This window comes from Malurus melanocephalus, unplaced genomic scaffold (assembly GCF_030028575.1).
Source record: "Malurus melanocephalus ecotype Western Australia unplaced genomic scaffold, MMel_1.1 scaffold_632, whole genome shotgun sequence".
NCBI lineage: Eukaryota > Metazoa > Chordata > Aves > Passeriformes > Maluridae > Malurus > Malurus melanocephalus.
In genome coordinates, this window is record NW_026623864.1 from 81079 (window position 1) to 104150 (window position 23072).

Genomic DNA, 23072 nt, shown 5'->3' on the forward strand with positions numbered 1-23072 from the left:
CATCCCTCAAATTCCATTTAATGCTACTGGTTCTGTTGGTTTTTTGGGAGTTTTTTTATAAAAATGCAATTTGAACAGCAATTCAAATTAGGGACACTTTGMAAAGTATTGGGCATTTTCCCGCTTGTTGGTTTTGCCTTTATCTTGGGCTGAAGCAACCACACATTGCCAGGGGTTTTCAATACTTCAAGTTGTATGCCTCCTGCTAAAAAGAACCAGAAATAGCACAGTAGCAAGAAAATACCCATTCTGGCCCCATTTTCAGTCAGATATGAAGGTTCTACCTCTGTACGCAAACATGTTTAACTGCAGTTAAAWGGTTACAGCACTGGAGGTGTGTCATTTACTCTGCACAAGTTTTGTGGTTTGCCTTTGTTCTCATTCAGAATGGCTGTTTTGTTGGGCTTCTGATCAAATCAAAGATTACTAATTAGTGAAAAACAGGCATTTATGGATGGACCTGCAGTGAMATAAGTAGGCTCCCCCTCTCATGCTCCCAGAGTTGCATTCTCACTTGAAGTCAGACTTGAGAACTGCTTCAGGTGAAAGCTGCTTTTGTTTTTTGTTTCGTACTAAATGTGGTTTTCAGGTTAAAAAAAAKGATTGTTTTTTCTAATGGCTGCTTTTTTTGACCTTTTTACCGTATGGTTGAAATGGGAAGAGTCTGGAACTCACCAAGGGTGCCACTTATTCTTGGGAGGATGGGGCAAAGTTAAAAGTAGAAACAGCTGATGAGGCAGGAGAAAGCAGGAGGAAGAGAAATGTGAACATCTGTTAAAGCTATACCAGTGACTATTTTAGCTGRGTCCAGCTTGCAGTTCCGTTCTAATTCCTGCTCCTTCAAGAGGTGTCACCGCTATCAGTGACAAACACAACGCAGGCCTAGGGAATATCGTCAGGGCAGCTCCTTTGTTGTTGTTATGGTTTTGTTTAGGTTATCCCAGTCTTCACTAAATGCACTTACATGCACTAGAAATAAAAATAGTGTTTCAAAGATCTGGAAGATCTGATTTACTATTACAATTCCCTATTTTGTTCCCACTGATGTTCCCTTTTAGTGAGAAAATACTTCAGCCAGAGGGCTGCCAGTAGCTGGAGTGTTGTGTCTACAGCACCTCAGTTTCAGTCAATACCTGTCCTGTAAATCCCAKTCCTGCTGGCTTTTGTGCAGATCCCCATTGTCGTGGGGATCCATTCCAGGCTCTCAGATTCATCTCAAGCCAGTTCTCTGCCCCACAATGAACTTGTCTAGCAGAACAGTTTACATTATTATGTAAGGAAACCTAAGAATGGGTCTCTTTTTGCTGTTTATTTCTTGTGTGCCTTATTCCTCCCAGCTCTGAGACAGAAAGCTTCTTGAGAATTAGGTTTGATTTCAATCTCATCAGAGGAGATGATTAATAAAAGTAACCTGACTTTCTCATSGGTACTGGCTTGCTGCCTCAGCCAATGGAATATATTGCTGTCCATTCCTAAGAAAGTTCTTAATTTTCCTTGGAAAGTTCTTGTCAAGGCTAACTGGAATAAAAGTTGAATGAATTCATGCAGTGATGCAAGAAATGCTTTCYTGCTGTCCAAATAGGCATCTGAATGACCTTCATCCTGCCTTGTCTAATTAASTCCATAAGTAGTGGTGTTTAGAAAAAGGTGATGGTTTTGGGATTTCTTTTTTTCTCCATATATATGAGCAACCGAGAGAAATGAGTGGAAAGCATAGAGTGCTTTATAGGCTTGACTTAACATTTTCTCCTGGGAAGACTTAATAATTTAAGTGGATACCAGAGCATTTGGTCGGAAATATCTACAAAACTGCTGCATGTGAAAAGACTTGGACCCTTAAAGGAACTGAGCTAAGGGATGACTTTTGATATTGTGAAACAGAAATAAACTTGGACTCTGTTTCAAAGCAGATAATTTCTGCCTTTGTTTATATGTTATATCTTTAGATAAATTAAAATAAACAAGACTTAGTGAGAGCAGTATAAAACATGAATTTTAAATTTTCCATCCAACTTTTTTTTAGTATAAGGATTTTTAGAATTATTGTAGAGAAAATTATTTTGAACTTTTGTATTAATGTATAGAAAAACAATCACTAAATTATGGTTGCTATTTTCTGCTAGGTTCATCTCTTGGCTTGTCCTGTGCACATCATTTGTGGATTTTAACCCTGCACAGATGTGCTTTGTCATACTTGGGAGAGAAAAGGTTATTGACTTTACAGTAAGTTATTAATTCCAATTTCCTTAGAAGGCCAGGGKTTTTTTTCCCCTAGGAAAACAGACACAGCTGTAAATGAATGAAGCTTGTGATGGGTTTGAATTAATCACCCTTGTCCCCAGTTGCCATGCAGAGTTGAAGTCATATTGCTCTTCTGCTCATTTAGATMTATTGAGGAAATCTGGTTTTAGTCAAGCTTCAGTCATTACACAAATATATTTAGATTTTTCTTCAGTTAACAGATCAAGGTCTTTACAATTATCTGTTCACTTTAGTTCYCATCATGTGGATTTTCCAGGGAAGAAGTAGCTCTAACTGAGGATATATTTCATGCATCTTAATTGGTTTCCCTGTAAGTGTTTTAAGATTTTTCAGATTAGAATTTCAGAGCCTCACCTGTGCAATTTGCAGCAATCAGTGCTCCAGGATTGCACGCCACTGGTAAAAATAGAGGGAAGATTATGGATACAATTTTAGTCTGGGTTAAACAGGCACGGCAGTAGCTGATTTTACAACACATTTCTTGTATTTGCATCAGGCTGTACAATACACAGCAGTGCTGTGTGTTTAGTAGTTAATGTGTCCTACAAGATGTGTTTATTGTGTCGTAGCTGTATCAGGAGGACCCAGTCCCGGTGTGAAAGCAGAAAACTAGCAATATTGCATGCTTTCTTTTGGTGACTAAAATGGGTTTTATTTGTTTTTGATTTGTTTGGTTTTTGTTTTTGTTTTTTTTTTTTGTTTTGTTTTGTTTTTTTAATGAGCTTTTTATACAATTCCCTCTGCTGGCCACTGTGCTGCCAGTTGTTTGTCATCCCCCAGTCTCTCACAGCACATCACTGCTGGAGAAGAAACTTCCAAAGTCGAAAGCAAGTGTGATCCAAGGGGGAATGTGGGCCAGGACTCAGCTTTGTGTGTAGGTACAGAGCACCCACAGCCCTCTGGATTTGCTGGCAGGGGGTCTCTGAGCTCTGTGAGCTGTGTGAGGGACCTTTGGGTATGCAAGGTTTGTGKCTTAAATCACACTGTGGAGCTGCAGGGAATTAATCTGTACCAGGGAGCTGAACTCACACTCAGCTTATTGCCTTTATTGTAGCTGAGAATAGCTTTGTCAGTGCCACTGCAGTGAGGGACTGGGGGTTTGAAATGTGGTTTAGTTGTAATAACTTAAACTGAGTGTGGACAGGTCTTTTTCCAGGAGAAGAAAAGCTCTTATCTCAGTTGCAGGCTGAGCTGTGTGATCTTCTCAGGATACTTCAGGGCACAGGGAAATATTAAAAGACAAATTTCTTTGTCATTTCGTTTCCTTTTGAGGCAGTTGTCACAGTAGGGTTACGCCAGATAGATGGTCCACGTGCTTCATAGGTATTTGTGTATATTTTATGCTTTGGGTGCATTTTTCACTTCAAGAATCAATTCCAAGAAGAGTGTGCACTGTAAGGTGTTCCCAGCTGGCTTGGGTAGTTGTGTTTTCTTCAAATGAGAGACAGGGAAATAAAAGCTACTGCAGAAACTATTTTGCAGCTCACAATTAATTCTTTCATTGCCACTGTCATCCTTGCGAAGCTGTAAGTTCAGGATGAAGTGGCTGCTTAGCAGATAAGTTATTCCAGAAATGGCAAAATGAAATATCAGGTGGCATGAAGAAAATGGGAAATAATTTTGTRTTTKTGAAAKTCTGAGTCTACTTTAAGGAAACCARCCTGCAGTTTGSTGTGGTTGCCCAAAGGCAGAGATGTCTTGGGGTGCAGTTTGTCTGTTTGCTGTGGGGTGTGTACCAGCACCTGACTGAGACAAACCCTCTCAAGAGTTGGTTGAGGCAGTGGAGGTGGCAGTGCAGGAAAAAAACCACTGCTGGAGTTCACTGCTGAGGAACTGAGTGCCTTGTTCTGACACCATATAGTGCATCTCTGTGTATTTCACATGGCATCAATAAAAACTGAGAGGACCTCCATCAATTTGTTTTAATTCAGAAACAAAATATGAAGTTTTCTATCAATTTCAGCTTTCATTAATGGCTACATTTCTATTTTTTTTTCTATTTCAGTTTGGGTTCATTCAGYCACAAGATAAAATTCACTTCCTCACATATAAAAATGATAAAAATCTGGATTCCATTTTTGCTGCTCTTCTTACCGGCTACTATGGTAAGTCTTACAAATTTTTAAAATCACTTCCAGTTTTAACAACCCTGTACTGAGTACCATAGAAATTATTAATATGGAAGTGCAGAAAGCACTAATCTTGTGTCCAAATATAGCTTCTGCACAACAGGATCTTTATCTACCTTCTGTKGTCCTCTGAATTCCTCTGGCAAAGGAACAGAAATTGGATTTACCTCTGCTGAATCCAGCATATTCTCTGCTGGCTCAGAACCGTAGCAGTTGACAGCTAACTAAAGCAATACCCTGTAGACCTCAGGAAGAGGAGGAGACATGTAACTGAAATTCAGGGAACATCCTCAGAAATTTTAATTTCATCCCTTGTACCACAGTGGTACAGTATTTCAATCTGCTGCTTTGTTATTCTGTGAAACTTGGTAGCTTCCTATAAAATATTTAATTACTATTAAATATGCACTTGAAAGGTTCAGGCTTTGGTCAAAATTGACTTTCTTAAGTTTTTTTAATTTTAATATCTATCATGGTCGAGTCTTCTGAATACCATGTTCTATTCTGAGGGTTGACTTTATGGTTCACCAGACTGTAGAGAAACCAAATCGCTCTGGACAAGCCAAGTGCTTCAGTGCATAAAATATGTGGAAGGTCTTTTGCATCAAGGATCATTTTGGATCTGACTGAAATGCCTTTTACATAAAACTTTGATGAATTTCACTGGGTTTTTCAAAAACTGTTCATATGCTTCTGAGTAGTTCAGTGCTTTCTATGCATGTTGCATTATTATTTACAAATCTTGCCAATTGTTACTACCCCATCCTCATTCAGGAGACAGTTGTCAAAAATAAGTACTAAGAATTGCTAAATTAACCAGAAAAATACAAAATCATATTGTCAGTAATAAGATTTGAAGAGCACTCCTTTTCAGTAAAATAATACTTAAAGAAAGATTGATGCTGAAAAAAAAAATTATATTGTAGCTTGTATGTGGTTTGCTAAAASAGGTCTTTTTCCTTTCAGTTTTTTGCCACTGCTACGCCATCTGAGGGGCATCAAAATGCAACACTGGACTTTGCCCAGCTGAGTGTTACACGGAATAAAATCATGACAGCACAGTATGAATGCTACCAGAAGATTATGCAAGACCCCATTCGCCAGCATAACGGTAGAGATTGTTTTCTCCTGAGGTTTTACTAAAGCAAGTGGTCAACAGATATAATTACAGTAATTCCTTTAGTTCTRTTAATTCCTTGTCTTGCTAGCAATCTTTTTTCAGGTTGTCACAATATTTGCCCAATTTTTTATAAACATCATTTTGGCATGCATGAAATAATACGTTGTAATATCTGCCCATAGCACCATTTCTTACATAACACAAAGCTTTTCTTTCTGATGAAATAAGAAAGTGTTAACTTCAATAGTTATCTATATTAAAAAATCGGGCTTTATTACTCTTACCACCTTATTTCATTTCATGCTCTTATAATACCTCWGTCTRCCTGTCACATCTACCTTTAAAAATKGTAAATATTTTAATCCACACAGTTTCCCTGCTCTGAGGGTTGTGATAGTGTCATTATTGCTTTTCCTGATAAGTCACTCAGAGCTGACCTCAGGGACTCCACCTATTGCTGTACTGACTTGGTAGCTTCTGGAAATGCTGAATGSCTTTTGAGGCAAGGAAACAAAAAGMTCTTTAACAAAGAGCTTTTSCTCTTCTGAAATGATTCTKTGGAGGAACTGAATGCCTGGAGGTCAGAAATGGATWCAAGTGTGGGCAGAATAAGTTTATGCCCAGCTTGGGACTTCACAGCATCAGAAAGATCTGGATAAATTGGAAAATCTTCAGATGAGGCAGAATTACATGGCATCTGAAAACTGCAGCCTTTGAGATGGGGACATTATTAAGTCTTTAAAAGAAAACTGAAGCGAGATAATAAAAACATCTTCAGATTTGTGGAGATGGTCAGTCATTCTGTGTGCCTTGGGGAAAGGAGTTGTTTATGMAAGGCCAGCTCATTCTCCAGGGAGGTTTATTTTAGATGTTGAAATGTGTGTGAGCAATGAGGCATTGGAACAGGCTCTTGAGGGACATTGGATTCCCTGYTCCTGGGGCACTTTGGGAAGTGTTTGGCCACAGTGAGTGCTSCAGGCTCAGCTCAGCCTGAGGCACAGCAGCAGGGATGCCTCCCAGCCWGGCTTTCTCATGGCTTCTGGGATGCCCTGTGTTATCAGTGAACGAGCAAACATATGTACAGGCTTGGTATATAAAACCATCYTTGGAAGCCTGAGGTTCTTTGCTAAGGTACATTATTGAGTACAAATCAGGGGGGTTTTGTCCACTGTGTTCTGGATCTGAGGTTTGTAAATTGTAGATGTGAGCTGTTTCAAGGTGAATGAGAAAAGATTTTTAAATGTGTTTAAAAAAAATTTATGTGTAAGGAATGGTCTCTGTTAAGGGAAATTTTAATCAAGGACTGCTAAATCATATTTTTCTGGGTTTTTTCCCCTCATTATGGCAAACTTTACCTAGTCCTCCATCTTACCTTTGAAAGACTACTATGAAATAAGAGTTATTTTATTCCCAGGCCTCTGTTTGCTTGTAGGTTCTTTCTGTAACAGGACCTGGGATGGCTGGTTGTGCTGGAGTGATGTTCGTGCTGGCAGTGTGTCSGTGCAGCGCTGTCCTGACTACTTTCAGGATTTCAACCCATCAGGTGCGTGTGCATTCACTTCTACATCACTGTATTTCTCACTGAAATAAYGGTCTKGGGGCTTGATGTCTCATTTGCCTCRCTCAAGTCATTATTGCTYCAGGATTTCARAAACTCARGACCCATTATTTGTATTTTCCTTTTATCATATGGAAAACTGACAAGTTACTACTTATTTTCTTTTCAGTATCATTGAGGGATTCTGTAGATTAAGGAGTGGGAATTGAAGTTAGAGGACACTTTTTTGTCTTAGAAATGAGCTTTTCTGACAGAAAAGCAGAAATATGACTTATTATTTTACCTCAGTTTAACAGTTGCAGTTGACAGTTTCTCCCACTTTGAGTCATTTCCTGTTTCTGTGGGCTAATCTTTGTGAGCATGTGAAAAATGTCATGGATTTCTGTCTTGTCTCTTTCTATGCATTTTATATTTCCCAGGGTCTTTCATGCCTCTTTATATTTGATGATTTTCCAGTTTGGTTCTTGAGTAGTTTTTCTATAGACATTTTCCCATTTGTCCAAAACTAATTTATAGAGGTAGGGTGTCAGGCTTCAGTTTCCATCTTGGATGTTAAACAAGCCATTTAAATATTCTTGTCACTTCATCTGGTAGTTCTCTAGCAGTTAGTTCAGTGTGTTTTGATACTTAATGGATTGGAGAAGGCAAATCTATTTGTTTTCTTAAGGAAAATCACATCATCGMTTGCCCTTGCCAAGCAAAAGCAACGGCCCCAAGTTTCTCAGAATTCATAGTAACAAGCAAAGTCTCTCTAGTCATATTAATAAAGCTGTCATTTGTTTGCCAATCTTTATTAARTACTTGGCATCAGGAAATAGAACTTGAGTGCTGACTGTTGTGTTTTCCTTTCACTTTTCTTCTTTTGTTTTTCATTCCGTCAACTTTGATTGCAGAAAAAGTTACGAAGATCTGTGATTCGAAGGGGAATTGGTTTAGGCACCCAGAAAGCAACAGGACGTGGACAAACTACACCCAGTGCAATATCTACACACATGAAAAAGTGAAGGTAGGAAAGGAATGAGTGCTTGGTGCCAGTGGCTAAAAATCCTTCCAAGTTTCAGAGCTCAAAAGGCAGCAGAGCTGATGCAACAATGCTTGGAGTATTTTTCTGTATATCAAAAGTAGGCTTTGTCCACACATGTGCTTCTGTGAGTCTAGGTATAGATGCTGTTTTTCTAGGCTTTTTATCTTGAAGATGCCCTTCAATTAAAAGATACAGAAAAAGAACAAAAAATCTCTAAATGACCTTTTTAAGATACTTTGTGATATATGAGGATACAGTGGGCAAAACTACATATTTTACCCCGTTCCCCAGCTGTATGTCAACTCATATTCCTTGTGTTTATGAAACATTCAGTCATGGGAAGAAGCAGTAAATTGAAACTCTAAATTCTCAAGAACCAGGAATATAAATCACAGATCAGGACAGGCTTTAAATTAATTTGGACATCATGTTAAAGGGCTCAATAATAGCAGAGCATGTCAAGAAATTTGACATGTAATGGAGTTTCTAACTGCCTGCACCACTGGTGTTGAATGCTTTAGGGAATTTACCTAAAAACCGTATTGAGCATAAGATGGTTACAGGTGATAATAAAGCACCTAATTATTGCTTTTTCTCAAATCATGAGACTTAGAGTCTGCTAATGGCAGTTCAATTCTCTTTGCAGAATTGCCACAATTCATTGATTCTTGCTAATATTTATCTGGGAACTGAGGATATTATTCAGAAAGGAGTAGATCTATGAAGATCCTTCTTTATGAATAATGAGGTAGTTTTCCTCAGGCTGTTTTGCCAGCGTGTTTCAGCTCTGTCACAAATCTGAATTCGGTTGTTGAAATGTTATAATAGCCCCAAAGAAAGCCTTGCTGCTTGCTGCAGTTCTCTGTGCTGTGATGCTCAGCAGCATCATCTCTTCACTGTGCTTGGAAGGCGGGTTAGACACTGCACAATAACTGTGCCTGTTGTGCATTGTTCATTYCTTATTGTTACTGCCCTCAGCAGCAGCTCTGCTGTTCCACGCTTTTCTGGCTGTTCTAAATGGAGGGGAAATCCCTAAATCCTTAAAATTCATCTTTGCCTGTATCAGTCTGAGTGAGGTGGTGATGTGGGCCTGTCATAGAAAGGCTGTTGTCATTTACACAGCTCACATTTTAGCRTTTTGGGGTARCATTTGATTTTTCTCACTTCCAAAKATTTCCCCAATTTCACAATAAGTTTCACTTACACCTAAAATTTCTAGCACATAAAAAGAGCTACCATTGTGTCATCTTACAACCTACTTAAAGCTTTTCCTGCAATCTTTTTATATTATCTCAAAAGTCAGTGTGTATAGCAAGCTGCAATAACTCTGTCCTAACTTGGAATATTAAGTTTAGGGGATACACAGAGTTTGCAGTGTGTGAGCATTTGGGTGTGTGCTCTCGCTCTCCCTATGGAACCCAGATAGTTGTGCTTTATTGTGAGACTATGAGGTTCAAGCTGAAAATCTTCATTTCCTTAAGAGCCAAATGATAATCTTATATTTAATGCAACAAGAATTTTTTGGCAAGACAGATTCCACAATTGAAAGCAAAGGTTTGTTATTTTTTAAWATAATTTATCAGTTATTTTATTAATTAGCTATTAGCTACAAGAATTAATGGTAACATGAACATATTCCARATATTAATTCACCGGTTCCTTTTTTTTCATTTTGTATCAACACAGATTTTCATAATTCCGTGATTAGCTGTAGGCTTATTTAACAAAACTGTTTAGTCTTCTCTGTATTTGGGTTATTGTTAATTTTTTTCACGCCCTTCCTTAAATGCTGAATAAAAACTGAATTTACAATACCATAATCACAGCTTGTTTCGAAGGAAGTTTCTTTAAATGCTGCGAAGAAAACATTCTGTGGGGAAAAATAATTCATAGAGGAAGCACATRTTTTACTCAGGAGTTGTATTAACAGAGAAATGAGGCCTAGTACAGCCATGCACCCAGTGCAGGAGATTAAATAGCCAGATTTATATAAATACCCAGAAAAAATCATAGCAGTGTATGTTGGAAACGTGGTGTTTTAAYTGATAAGAGGCAAATTCTAGCGATGACTCCAGTTCATCTGCTGTGTTCCCTACAGAGAGGGATTTCAGTGGGATATTGTTTGGCAGGATTCTGTACTTGTGCCGTCATTACCTGAAATGTTTTGGGGTTTTTTCTTATTAGTGTTCTAGTCATTTTAACTGCCAAAGAGATGTATAAATATGTGCTTTATCTGCAATAGCTCTGTGTGAATCCCTTGGCTTTGTTYTTGTGTTGCAGACCGCTCTGAACTTGTATTATTTGGCCATCATCGGACACGGGCTTTCCATTGCATCACTTTTGATTTCTCTTGGCATATTCTTTTATTTTAAGTAAGTATGTTTAAAATCCTTTATCAAATATCTGTGGCTGCCAAAATCCTGGTTTCAGTGCTCTGAAACATTAGCCATCCAAGTGCAGTTAGATGGAGCAAGATGGTGAAGAAAGCCAGTATTTAGGTTTGGCACTGGACTTTGTAACAAAAATTAAGGTTTCTTCTTGCAGAAATCTCAAATCAGTGAYCTGCAAACCAAAAACTGTAGAATATATTGAAAATAGGAAATGGGAAAAGTGYTTGTTCATTTTGGGGTTGTGATGTATGGATTTTTTTAGTGCTAAATTGCAGTGTGGGTATTAGGAATTGAACTCCATGATCCTTGTGGGTCCCTTCCAAGTCAGGATGTTCTGTGATTCCRTGTTATGCCAAGCATCAACTGAACTAAAGAGCAAGTGGAAACCAAAATAGTGATGACATTTGATAGGTACAGTAACATCCCAAAGTAGGTACCCACAAAATACAGCAACTGTAAGGAAAGGAAGGTGAAGAGCTACAGTATGAATGGGAATAATAAAAATAATCCAATTTTTTGATTCACAGTATGACAGGCGTGTCAAGTGCTGGCTAACTTATTATGTCACCTTGAAAGGAAGTTAGAGCAGTGTATCACCACTGTCACAATAGCTCATGATCTAATACAAGCCTTTTAAAATTAATCTTATTACTGCATATTTAGTAAACTTTCTTTCCTTTCYCATGAAAGACACCTGTTGTTTTCCTTTAGTTTTAAGAAGCTGCTGAGGCTCAGTGGAAAGGTGAAACCAGGAGTGTTGCTCCTCGGTCTCACTGCTTCCTGCCTCTTTCCATATTCCTTTTCTTCCTGGCATTTCAATAGGAATAGCATGTACATTGGCAATGGATTCTGCTTTTCTCATGCTGTGGGCTTTGATTAGGTGGAGGCAGCTGATAGCTGATAAAAAAGTTCTCCTTTTTAGTCCCATTTGGCTGAAAGGGGAGCTTCCAGTTTAGCTGTGCATTATTTCCTCAGGCTTCTGCAACATTTCTGCAAATCCCCAGCAAACAGTAGTGTTTCAGTTTTGCAGCCTCTCTTTTGAAATCCAGTATTCAGGATGACATTTCTGCTTTTTCTGATCTCTTTTCATGAGAAAAAAAAACAGATAATTGTTTTTTAATCAGATTATTTTTGTATGACCTGTAAAAACAATGCTTTCCCTTTCCAAGTTCACTCTCCTTCCCCAAACTCAATGTGTGAAATTGGCTCTGAGTCCTTATAAGAAGCTTGATTTTGCATAAAAAGGTCTATACTGTTGCAATAAATGTCTCAAAGTTTACAAGTCTAGATATCTAATGTGACCAGGAAAATGCTTTAACATGGGGGAAAAGAGAAAGATTTGGAGTAGGATATGATTGTCTAAGTTCACAGAGAGTCAAGCGTGATTTTTCTCTACTAAAATATGAAACCCAAGGTAATTTCCTCTTGGCTTGTGGCACTGTGCAAAAGYAGGTGATCTGCTTTTCTGCCACCCCATGACATACTGTGGCATGTTTGTCTAACCATCCAGGGATTTGCTTTTCTGGTGGCAGGATTATCCTTCCTCAGAGAACCGCATGGAATCAATCCAGACCCACAAACCACATTTTCTAGACTGTGGTTATGTTGGATATAAAAGGAAATTACAAAATTTAAAGGAAGCTAAAGAAAGTCCTTCTGCAAGCTGTTCTCTTGGGATGCACAGTTCCTCTAAAGTATTTTTAGTAGCAGAAGGGTATTTAAGGACCTAGATTAATACCAGGATGTATTATATATCGGCTAAAGCTTGGATAATTATTCATAGCTTCAACAGGTGGGCTTTTTTTTTTTTTTTTTTGCTATTGTGGGGGGTGCCTTTGAATTTGTCATTTCAAAAAACTTTAGTCTGTAAGTGAACTGACAGTTTCCAGATAACATTTGCTAGATCATTGATTGTTAGAATATCATTAGATATGACTAGATATTTGGAGCTTTTCCCCAAAGGTGAAAGGACTCCTTGTTTGTTTTTTTTCTCCAAATATCAACTGTTTGGGATTTGAATTATTTTTTAGGACTCCATTTTTCTGCATTTTATGTTTGCATTTTAAATTTTGTTTTTTCTTCAGAAAATTGTCTTGTTGCAAATACTTGTCCAGCTTATGACTTGTGTTCCCCAAGTGGGTTGGAGTTCTTGGTTTAACAGTAGGAAATGGGTCATAAACTTGGAACTCTGAAATCTCGTCTGTGAGACATAAAAGGAACTTGTTGCAGTGTGTCTGCCTTCTCTCACTGTTACGTACTCTAGATCATACATGTGTTATAAATGTTAAAATAGCCCTATGGTTTTCAGAAAGAAAGAAAAATGAGGCAAGAGAATACTTTAAAAAGCAGTGATTTAGGACAAAGAGGAGCTATAGTTTCAAAGTTCCCCCCCAATAAAAATCAAAGCAGTGAAAAAAAAAGCCAAAACTAAACCCACCTGATATAAAGGAGTTGTTGTTGATCAAGTATGTTGTCAAATCCCATGGCAGCTTTCACAGGGAGAGCAACTCTGTTAAAGAAAGGGTGGGCAAACCTCTGGTTATTGGATTGTTATGGAGACAGGAGCTCCCTAAGTCACTCTAAATTAAAGTTATCTGAACAGATAATTCCCCTTAAGTGCATGCATGGATCTCACTGGTTGAGTTTTGCAGAATTGAAATAACTTAAAAACTTGGACTTAAACCCACTTAGGGGCTTTTGGAATTTATTTTTTTTTCTTTTGGAGAAATATTGGCGAAATTAATTTTTCCCTAATACCCAAGGCATACAGGAGTCAAAATAGAAAGGGAAATAGGTATTTTCATAGGAAGTCTGTTTTTATTTTGCTTTATTTGAGGGGTTGCTCATTCAAATGTTCTTAGATCATAAATATGAGAATTAAGTGATTAAAGGATATTATGTCATTAAGAAAAACAGTCATGAAAATGGAATATAGGAAGGATAACAGAAGAGGGAGGGTGGGGAAGCTTAGGAAAAATCCTTTTATTACCAAAAGCAGTCTTAGTTTTTAAATGTCATCAGTCTTGCTTTTTGTTTCTTGTCCGGTGATCCTTTCAATCCTTTCATGCATGGGTGGAGGTGGGTGTGGATGGGTGTGTTTGAATATTCAACAGGAACAGCTGCTGGATGACCCGGAGAGATGGCCCCATTAGCTGTACGTGCTCTTCCTTGCTTGTGCCTCGAGTCTTAACAATAAGCAGACAGAATTCCAGAGTTTTTTAGGACTTGTTTACACAAAGCCCTTCGCTGGAACCTTGTATTGTCTCTCATATACAAACTATACAGGAAAAAAAATATATAAAAATACATTTTCAAAGAATGTATGCAAGTAAGACCTTGCATGTTATTAAAATTAAAGTTTATGCATTTGGGGCATYACCACAAAAGACTAAAATAAAACCTTAAAGAGCCTAATGGAATATATTTYATCCCTTAATTCATATGCACCCCTGTTTTCTGTATTTTGGAGACATTTTCTTTTGTATTTCCTTTAGCTAAATGACATATGGCAGATGGAGTTTGCTGTATTCCTTGTTGAATGGCAGCACTGSTTTCTAGAAGGGTTTCCTTGCCCTGTTTTTAGTGCTGTGGGCTCAGCCTGYCTCAGGGCTGGCACAGTGTGTACCCAAAACTCTGAGCTTAGTGCAGTGTCTGGGGGGGCTYTGTACCCTGCTCTTGTGAGAGAGATCCCTGCAGAGGATGCAGCCAGGATCTCCTGATACCCAGGCTCTTGGGACTGTTCTTTTTTTCTCCTTTGGGTCACCTTGTTTGTTGKTTCATCTGTCAGCAGTTTTCAATGTACTCCTCCAGCCTTTGTGAATATTTCATATCTGCATCTCTCTGAAAAAATACAAAGTTTTCCCTCCTACCCTCCCAAATTAAAAATGAATCACCACTGTCCCTCCTTTATCTTTYCTTGCAGGCATGCCATTTGAAAAGGCCATAAAACACGATTATTTTTTTCCCTGGGGTGACAGTTTAGACATGTCCCCTGCTGCCCTCGTGAATGTGTTTCTGATTTCTCTCAGTGAGCAGCAGTGGCCTGTGTAAGTGGTAGATTTTCTCCTCCAGTTGGTCATTTCAAAGTGTTGATCAGCTGTTAACAGGAGGCAGGCAGGTGTGGTTACAGAACACAGGCTTCAATCACTGCTTTCTCCAAAGAAACTCAAAAGTTCACTGGAAAAACCTGRATGAGAAGCAATCCTGTCTCTTGAGTTAGACCTGCTTCCTCTGGAATGACAGAGAAACAGAAAGTGGCTGCACCTATGTTTAACACTGTCTAATATTGTTGAACTTTTGGGTTGTTTTCTTTAACAAGCCCTTCCAATTTTCTCTTTAATTTTATTGCAAGATTACAAGCAAACCTTAAACATTAACACAAATGTAGTTCTTTAGTGATTTTATAATTGTATCCTATAAACTGTTTATAACTTAGTTATACACAAAAGTCAGGATGAGATTTGTGATATTTTGCTAATTTAGATATATCTCTAGCTTTAGGCTGAAGGTAGAAAAGTGACAARGATATGAGTAAAAGGGAATTCTCAAAAGATCTAAACAGGTTTGGGTAAATGGAAACAGGGTAGGAGCTTCATCAAGCTCAGCTATGACGGTTAATTGGGAAGTTCTTCAGGTACTAACCAAAAAAAAAGATTTAAATCTTCTGAAAATTATTTATCAGCATTCAAATCATTTTCAGCTGGCCACATCTTTCACTGTAAACATATTGGAACTAAATGTGTTTGCTTTCTTCCTGTTGGTATTTAAGCAAAAGTGGTATCTTTCATGTCCTTGAATTAAATTTGCTCTGGACCTGATGAAAGGGTTGATGTAACAGTTGTGAGTAAAATCCAGAGCTCTAGCATTTCAAAATGCCAGAGTTGTCCCCAAGTACACATAGTTGTCCTCCCATGTACTCATTTGTTCTTGTTTCTCTTTTCTAGGAGCTTGAGTTGCCAAAGGATTACCCTGCATAAAAATCTGTTTTTCTCCTTTGTTTGCAACTCTGTTGTAACAATAATTTCACTGACAGCAGTTGCCAACAACCAGGAATTAGTTGCAACTAACCCAGTAAGTGAAAGTGTACTTAGAGCCTTGTTTGTGATGCGTGGGTAGGTTGAGCAGAGCTGGGAGCTGAGCAGCACGGCGAGGTTACGGCGTTCAGAGCAGCGCAGCAGATGGCTCACAGTGCCTGGGACATTGCACAGCCGAGGTTGTGAAACAGGAAAAGTGCTCTGAGACACTCAGCAGCCTGAGCTTTGCACTGAAACAACTGAGAGAGAGCGTATTCTAGATGATGTCAGGGAGGCTGACAGCTGAATTCACCAAGGAAGGGATGTTTTGCAAGGTATTTTTGGATCTGTCAGCTGCTTTCTTATGGCTTTAACTTAGCCATCTTCAGTTGGAATAAGAATAATTTATTTTTSCAACACAAGAGTCTAAAGATGAAGTACATAAACAAATCATTAGCTCTGACTTTATTGGTTTTTAGACATTTTAATTCTGTGCAAGTTAAGAGCAAAACTCCTGAAGTTGAATCAAGTAAAAAGATAATTTCTCTTTCTCCTGTAGAAGCAGTCATCAATGTGCTGGAAAACATACTTAAGATAGCTGCTTATAACCATCATTAAGTGAGTTAGGTAGCAGAAAATGATAAAACAATWTTGGGGTTTGGTTTTGTTTTAAGCYAAGTGGSRKAAATAGAACAATCAAACAGGCAGCAATGTCTGATGGAGGGAAGAAAAAAAAGAGGACTTGTGACCAAATGTGACCAAATCTTCAAGTTAACTGTTGCTCCTTTTTCACAACCTCACATTTTAGACTTCACAATAAATTATACTATAGMAGTTAAATTGTAGAATATATTTTGAATTAAGCTAAGTAACAAATAAATGCCRGGTGCCTCTGCAAGCTCTCAGTCTCTAGGTGCAGTTATGAGTAGGTTAAAACTGGAAATACTGTAAGCTTTTTAAAAACAGGAATTCTGATACGTTGTGATGCGTAAAACTGAGAGGGGATTACCCACATTAAAATACATTTCATGTGTGGCTTCTATCAGATAATTTAAGGTTTTGGAATGGTTAAGTGTGGCAAGGTTTGCAATAAGGCAGAGTATCATTACAACATTCTATCACACCTGAGGATCTCAGAATCCTCACATGTGAATAATAAAAAGCAGACTTGCTTAAATTTTGTGTCATCATAAAGTGTGGGATTGTAATGCAATGAAAATTCTGTTTTAAAAATTAAACAAATATGTAATTGTAGTGGAAAACAGAATAAACATTACTTCAAGCGGCGTTTTTTCCACTTTGCAAATAAAGCTCTGAGATTTCTGCAAATTAAAAATTTATATGATTCTCTTGTTGTTTTTTTCCTGCAGGTTAGTTGCAAAGTGTCACAGTTCATCTACCTGTACCTKATGGGTTGCAACTACTTTTGGATGCTGTGTGAAGGCATTTACCTGCACACCCTCATCGTGGTGGCAGTCTTTGCTGAGAAGCAGCACCTGATGTGGTATTACCTCCTTGGATGGGGTATGTGATTTCACACTGTGCCTTTGCAGGTCAATGCAGCCTCTTCCTCCTTCAAACTTCCATACCTTTGCCTCTCTGAGCTGTAGCTTTGAGTGATGATGGCACACCCCAATTTTTGTGGTGTTTTAACAAGCTCAGAAATGTTAATGTAGGAAGTTGTGTGTACCTCTGCTGAGAGAGAGATTGTGCATTTCTGGAGTCAGGAAGTGACTCCTCCTTTGTATAGAAAAAATAGTCTCCTATTATAAAAAGGACCTTAAGAAGTAATTATTCATTGTTCCTCCTCTCCAAGATGATTATTCAGGAATGAATATTTATTTTCAGAGCAGTCTCGCCATGCCTAGGGTGGAGGGTCAGAACTGAGTTAGAAGTGACCGAGGATTTATTTTTCCAGCAGTTCCATTTGACCTGTATTGTTCACTAAGCAAACACAGAATAGCTGTAAATGAAGGTCTCAAGCAATATCAGTATCAAAACTAACAAGCCAAGCCTGGTCACTTCAGATAATGCACAAGAGCTTATTCACAAAGTGAAAGTCAAGGTGCTCAGCAGCTCCTYGAGATCAGGTACTACCAGAGTGTCAAGGGCCCCAGATGACTAATTTCCTTGATATTCTCATTTTTTTTTCATTTAGCTTGATTTTCTGAGCTTAATTTCAAAGCTGCTTTCTGAATAGCCAGATGTTGATACTTTGTCCTCATAGCAGTGAGAACATGATCCACGTTGACCATTCTGTTAGAGCTGAGGTCATGTCTGCAATCACCATTTTAMTATTACCTACCTGTTTGGTGTTATTGCAGATTGCAGCCTGAAAAGCACCTGTGTTAATGAAGATCAGTTGCATTCTAAAAGGTTTTAAGTTGATTTGCCATTCTTGTGTGGTGGTGTGGATTTCTTGGCCAGTCAGGGAGAATAACATTTCACACAGCCCTCAGAAAGAAATCTAAGGAAGGAAAGATGAACTATCTCCCTGTTAGTTTATTTGCTCTGCGGGTATATAGTCTGGGTGACATGAAAATACAGAAGGTTCCTGCAAGGTATGCAAGTTTACTTAGTTATTAGCCAGGTTTACTAATGAAGAAAATACTGGTTTTTCTTCACAGGCTTTCCGCTGATCCCTGCCTGCATACATGCYGTTGCAAGAAGTTTATATTACAATGACAAGTAAGTAGTACTTCAGCTTGCTTTGCAAAACTTGTATATTTTCTTTTAGGTTAAAAAAAACCCAAGGCTAATAAATGCCTTTATTTTTCCTTTTCCTGTTTGTTTTCTCTAGTTGTTGGATCAGCTCTGATACTCATCTGCTTTACATCATCCATGGCCCTATTTGTGCAGCTCTCTTGGTAAGCATTCTTCAGATAATATTTCTTTTCTTGTTTGTTTTCTGCTGCTCTTTATGGGTTTCTAAAGGTAAGAGCCTAAAGGTAACATTTAGAGGTCACTGGTATTTTTGGGTCTCCTGCTTAACCCAGCAGGTGCCTGAGACACACAAGATCCAAGAAGTCTTGGCCTTACTAAGGATCTGTGCTTCTGGTCCTTTGAGCAACTCAGGGTTTGCAATGTTGATTATCATTCCACTCAAATCCTAGTGACAAGGAAGGACTAAACCTTTCCTGGAGTACTGGGGGGGGAATTTCAAACCCTTCCTTTAGCTGAGAGTGCCTCTCATGCCCTGACTGTTACCAGGTGGGCCCTTCTAGAGCCTCTTTGTGTCACAGCACATGGCCAAACAGCTCCCAGATTAAAGTTTGGGGAGAGGGGATTTGGATGGCAGGACTGACTGTGGCTGGGAGTGTGAGATGGAGAAAAACCAGAGCAAGTCCTGGGGAGAGAACCAGTGCCATGGTGACTGCCCCTGTTCTGATACTGATTCAGCACTGTCTGCTTTGGCCACTGGGGTGTTGCAGTTCCTCTGTTTCTGTCGTGCTGATGAACTCATAGAGTATGGTGTTCTGTCTGACAGCCCAAGTTAATGCCAGCTCTGTTCATGTTCACTGMTAAATTAAATTCTAGGTGAGTAACTGAAGACATCACTGCATAAAAATCAGTGTTGTACATCAGTTGCACTAGGACTGGATTTAAGCTATGAAATTTCAGTCAGTAGATTGTTGCTAAATAGAAATAGGTGTCTAGTTGAACAACTACCTCCCCAGTTAATGTAATTAGTGTAGAGGCATTCCATATGTGATTAGCCACTGACTGGGTATGACAGTCATTTATTTATTGTAACAGAAACTTCGAGCTGTTCTGGCCACACTGCTGTTACCTGTCTGCTGACTTTTCTCCTGGCTTTTCACTTTACACAAGGAAGTTGATTAACAATGAAAACCTTAAGTAACATCATGGAAATAATTCCAGTTTCTGAATCTACAGGAGTTTCCTCTTCTGTTCACTTGTTAATGAATACTTGTGGAGGGCATTCTGTGCATAGAGAATTCTCTCAGAAGCCCATTATATAAATCCTGGGMTTCTTGTGACTTTTTTATCATTGAYAGTAAAATTAACYCMTGAAGTTATTGAGAGCCATGGCCCTTGGGGTGTGAATTATTACTGATAATCTTTGTSAGTCAGGTCTGCCATATGCATTCATATAAGGACACAAACGGGTCTGCTGTGCTCTAATCTGTAAACTTAAGCACACTTCTAAATCCTTTCAATTTTTGTTCTCTCTGCACAGAAGATGAAGCCCTGTTTTCACAGRTGTAGGGTTGGGGTTTTTTGTGAGTTTTTACTTCCATTGTTTTGGTGTCTCTTCACAGATCTGACACTTAAGTAAAGCTCTTTAAAACTGAACTATACATTCTATTAGTCAGAACTTGCTTTAAATACCAGCATAAAAATCTGTGTAAAAGCTATAAGACTACTATCTTCTGTGAAGTGACTTCATTTAAGGATGTAAGGTCATTTTCTTATTCTAAGCAGTGGCCTCCATGAAATCACACTGCAAGTGGCCAGACTCCTACATGCTTCAGATGCACTGGATCTGTCCCAAATGATCAAGTCTTCTTTCCATTCAAGGCAACACTTGCAATGTTCTTTGATTTTAGTGGAGGCATAATAATCATTACTGTGGGGTTGTTTTGGGCAGAGTTTTTGTCCATTATCTTTGCAATATACAACTCTGTACACCTTTGATATTCCTGTATTTTTCATGAGCCTGCTGAAGATTTTTCTCTCGTATTTTTCTTGCCTCAGTACAATTTCTAAATTTATTTGAAAATCATGCAGGAATAATAGAGATTAAACTGCACATCTTGTCTGTGATGGGAAGGTATTATAAAGGATCACTTTCCTTTCTGGAAGCAAAAAACAAAAAAAATGTAATATGTCAAGAAAGAAAAGACAAGGCAGGACTAAAGATGTTAGATTAAATGCATGTGTTTAGGCTTTGTGAACAGAACCCTCATTTGCTTAAGCAGCTTGCTTGCCAGATACAATTTCCACACTTTACTAAGCATGACCTGTTTTAGTAGACATTTAAGCAACAATATTAAACTGCAAATTAGATAACGAGGGGGMAGACACTGTTTCTATTTGCAGGAGCAAGATCTCAAAGAACATGAAAGGGGACTGTCAAGTGGGTGCCAGGGAGAATTGGCAGAAGCCAATGGGAATTTAACTCTTGCACATCACTGAAAATCCTACAATTACATAAAGTTAACAACAACGCAGCTTTTATGGTCCCTGTTATTACATAACTGTGGTGAGATCCCTGCCAAACAAACAGGAGCAGACATAGGTTGCACTTTGATTGGAAGCTGACCATTAAATTACAACTGTCTGCCTAAGCAATCACAATTAAAAAAACAGAGTGGGAATGAGACAGTAGAGGGGGATGCCAGTTTCCATGGGAGACAAATATTGATCAAGATTGAGGGGAGAAGGATAAAGGAAAGGGTTTGCACTTCAGTGAAAGCAGCAGTGATTTCCATGTAGAGTTCAGAAGTGCCAGTGCTCTTGTGGTTTCATTTGTGTTGGTGCCACTGAATTATTTAGCTATGCCATGCTTTGTATAAATAATGCTAYAGGGATGTGTATTTCTTTCCCCCTGTAATAATGTTTTGAATTGCTGTTATMGTCTGGCACACTGTTACAGATGCAAGTTCTTTCAGCAGATTCTGAGTGAAGTGCTAGAAGGAAGCTGAGGCACTCCTAGCTTTGTCTTTCATGTTCTTGTATTTAATAACTTTAAAGTGCTGGACTTGGTGCCAAACTTAGGAGTTTAGAAGTTGAATGCTCAGCACTCATATGCTGGGCCTTTGGAATGTCCCAGCTCTGAGACCTGTTTTCATGAGCACATACCTGTGTTGTGCCCAAGCAGGCRAAGATATGGAGCTGCACAACTGCATTAAAAGCCAAGCAATGGCTACCAGCTTGTATCTCAGAATATCTGAGTGCCTTGAGTGAGAATAGTCTGTTTATATCATCCTAAGGAGGAATTGAAACAGAATTTAAACCTGCAAGGATTAGTGTCTTGCTTAGTGAAAACTCAACATGGAGAAAAGTAGAAATATCAGGGACCTGAGGAGAGTTTAATTCAAAAACTGCAGTACTTGGAAACTTGGCTTCAGTTCACTGCCAGAACCTGAATGCTTCTGAGTTTCCAGTATAGGCACCAACATGGTTGGTTTGTCTAGGATTGCCTTCTCTGCCTTTGTTTCCATTTTTGCTCAGTTCAGTTTTTAGGTCACTGTGGAGTTGTCACTATTTCACTCTGTATTCATAGTGCAGATAGCACAACAGGGCTCCTTTGGGCTTTTCCAAACCAGCACAGTCAATTTGACAATAATGTGCATGCGAGGAGTTCCACTGGCCTACTTTTGCTTAAATGCAAAAATCTACTCGGCACCTTGCTAAAACCAGGACCTGTTTTTATCACTTTAATTAAAAATTCAGTTCATCCTGATCTCGCTCTTATTTTCTGACAGAAGAGATATTCATCAAAAATTCGTGCCACATACTTCCACTGACACTCATCCTGTTCTGCTCAGCTCTGCCCTGTGCTTTGCCTCCTCCAGCTTTCTGTTTGCCCTTAGCTATTTGCAAACTCTTCACGTGCTTAATTTTGTGCATTTTGCTTTTGATGGGCAAGTGAAACTAACAGAAAAATTCTGTGAATGTTGTAAAAGAAACAGCTCTTTGGGTGCTATTTGTGCCTGGCTGCTTCAACATCCATCTTCAGTTAGCACTTCAGGACAGTGTTAAAGGAATTGGCCACACTACCAAAACACGAGAGGGTGGAAAGCTCAGTGTTTGAGACATGTTAGTGTTAAATGAGTAGATTTGAGAAGGATTAAATTTAGAAATGGAGGAAGAACTTATTGTCTGCATGTATTATAGGAAGTTGGATGGGGATCGTGGGCTGCATAAAATCTAAATAAATCCCTTGAGAAAGAATCAGAAGACCTTGGCTGTTTAAAYAAAGCTTAAAGGTAGCTGGAGGCTTCCAGGAGAAATTCATGCAGTAGTTTCCTATGTAAAACAACTTCCTGTTAAAATGATTTAAATAGCATGTAAGTAGAATATAAATAACATTCCATATCTGTCAAGGGCCACGTTGCTAYTATAACACACAGCTATTTATTCTGAAAGCCTGAACTGACACAAAGAATTCTGCCAGGACGGCAGAGGCACCATGACACATGTGGTCTGAAATGTCTTCCCTGCTTGCACTTGTCCTACAGCAGGGCAGAGGCCTCCTCCTGGAACTACGAGGAATCCTCCAGGAATTCCGAGGATTTTAGAAGGGAGTTGTCTGTCTGTCTTCCAGCTTCTTCCCCTGACACTGCTTTTGTCTCTAGTTGTTGGCAAAGGCAGGCACCCTCTGGAAGCTGAGATAGGAGCTATTGTGTGTCTCCCTTTTGCAGCGGGTGCCCAGAACAGCTCTGTCCTGCCTCTGCGCCTTTGGACAGGCTTCACCAGCATTGAATGGGGGGTGCAGGCAGGGTGTGATCATCCTCAAGGCTGCTGTGGCTCTGGTTATTCATCCTTGAGCTGCAGGGGATACGTGTGTGTGTGTGTGTGTGTGTGTGTGTATCCACTCACATATCCCA

The 23072-nt window shown here is 38.9% G+C and overlaps 1 protein-coding gene across 1 annotated transcript in view; it reads left to right on the top strand.

Moving 5' to 3' along the window:
* The window catches only part of CALCRL (calcitonin receptor like receptor), a 60456-nt gene that overhangs the window by 28139 nt on the left and 9245 nt on the right, over positions 1–23072 (top strand). Inside the window, exons 2-10 of the mRNA XM_057383437.1 lie at positions 4268–4367; positions 5358–5502; positions 6944–7054; positions 7963–8075; positions 10374–10465; positions 15427–15553; positions 16866–17019; positions 18123–18183; positions 18296–18362. Of these exons, the coding sequence (XP_057239420.1) occupies positions 4317–4367; positions 5358–5502; positions 6944–7054; positions 7963–8075; positions 10374–10465; positions 15427–15553; positions 16866–17019; positions 18123–18183; positions 18296–18362 (921 nt within the window). The 5' untranslated portion in view covers positions 4268–4316. The remainder of the gene's footprint in view (positions 1–4267; positions 4368–5357; positions 5503–6943; positions 7055–7962; positions 8076–10373; positions 10466–15426; positions 15554–16865; positions 17020–18122; positions 18184–18295; positions 18363–23072) is intronic.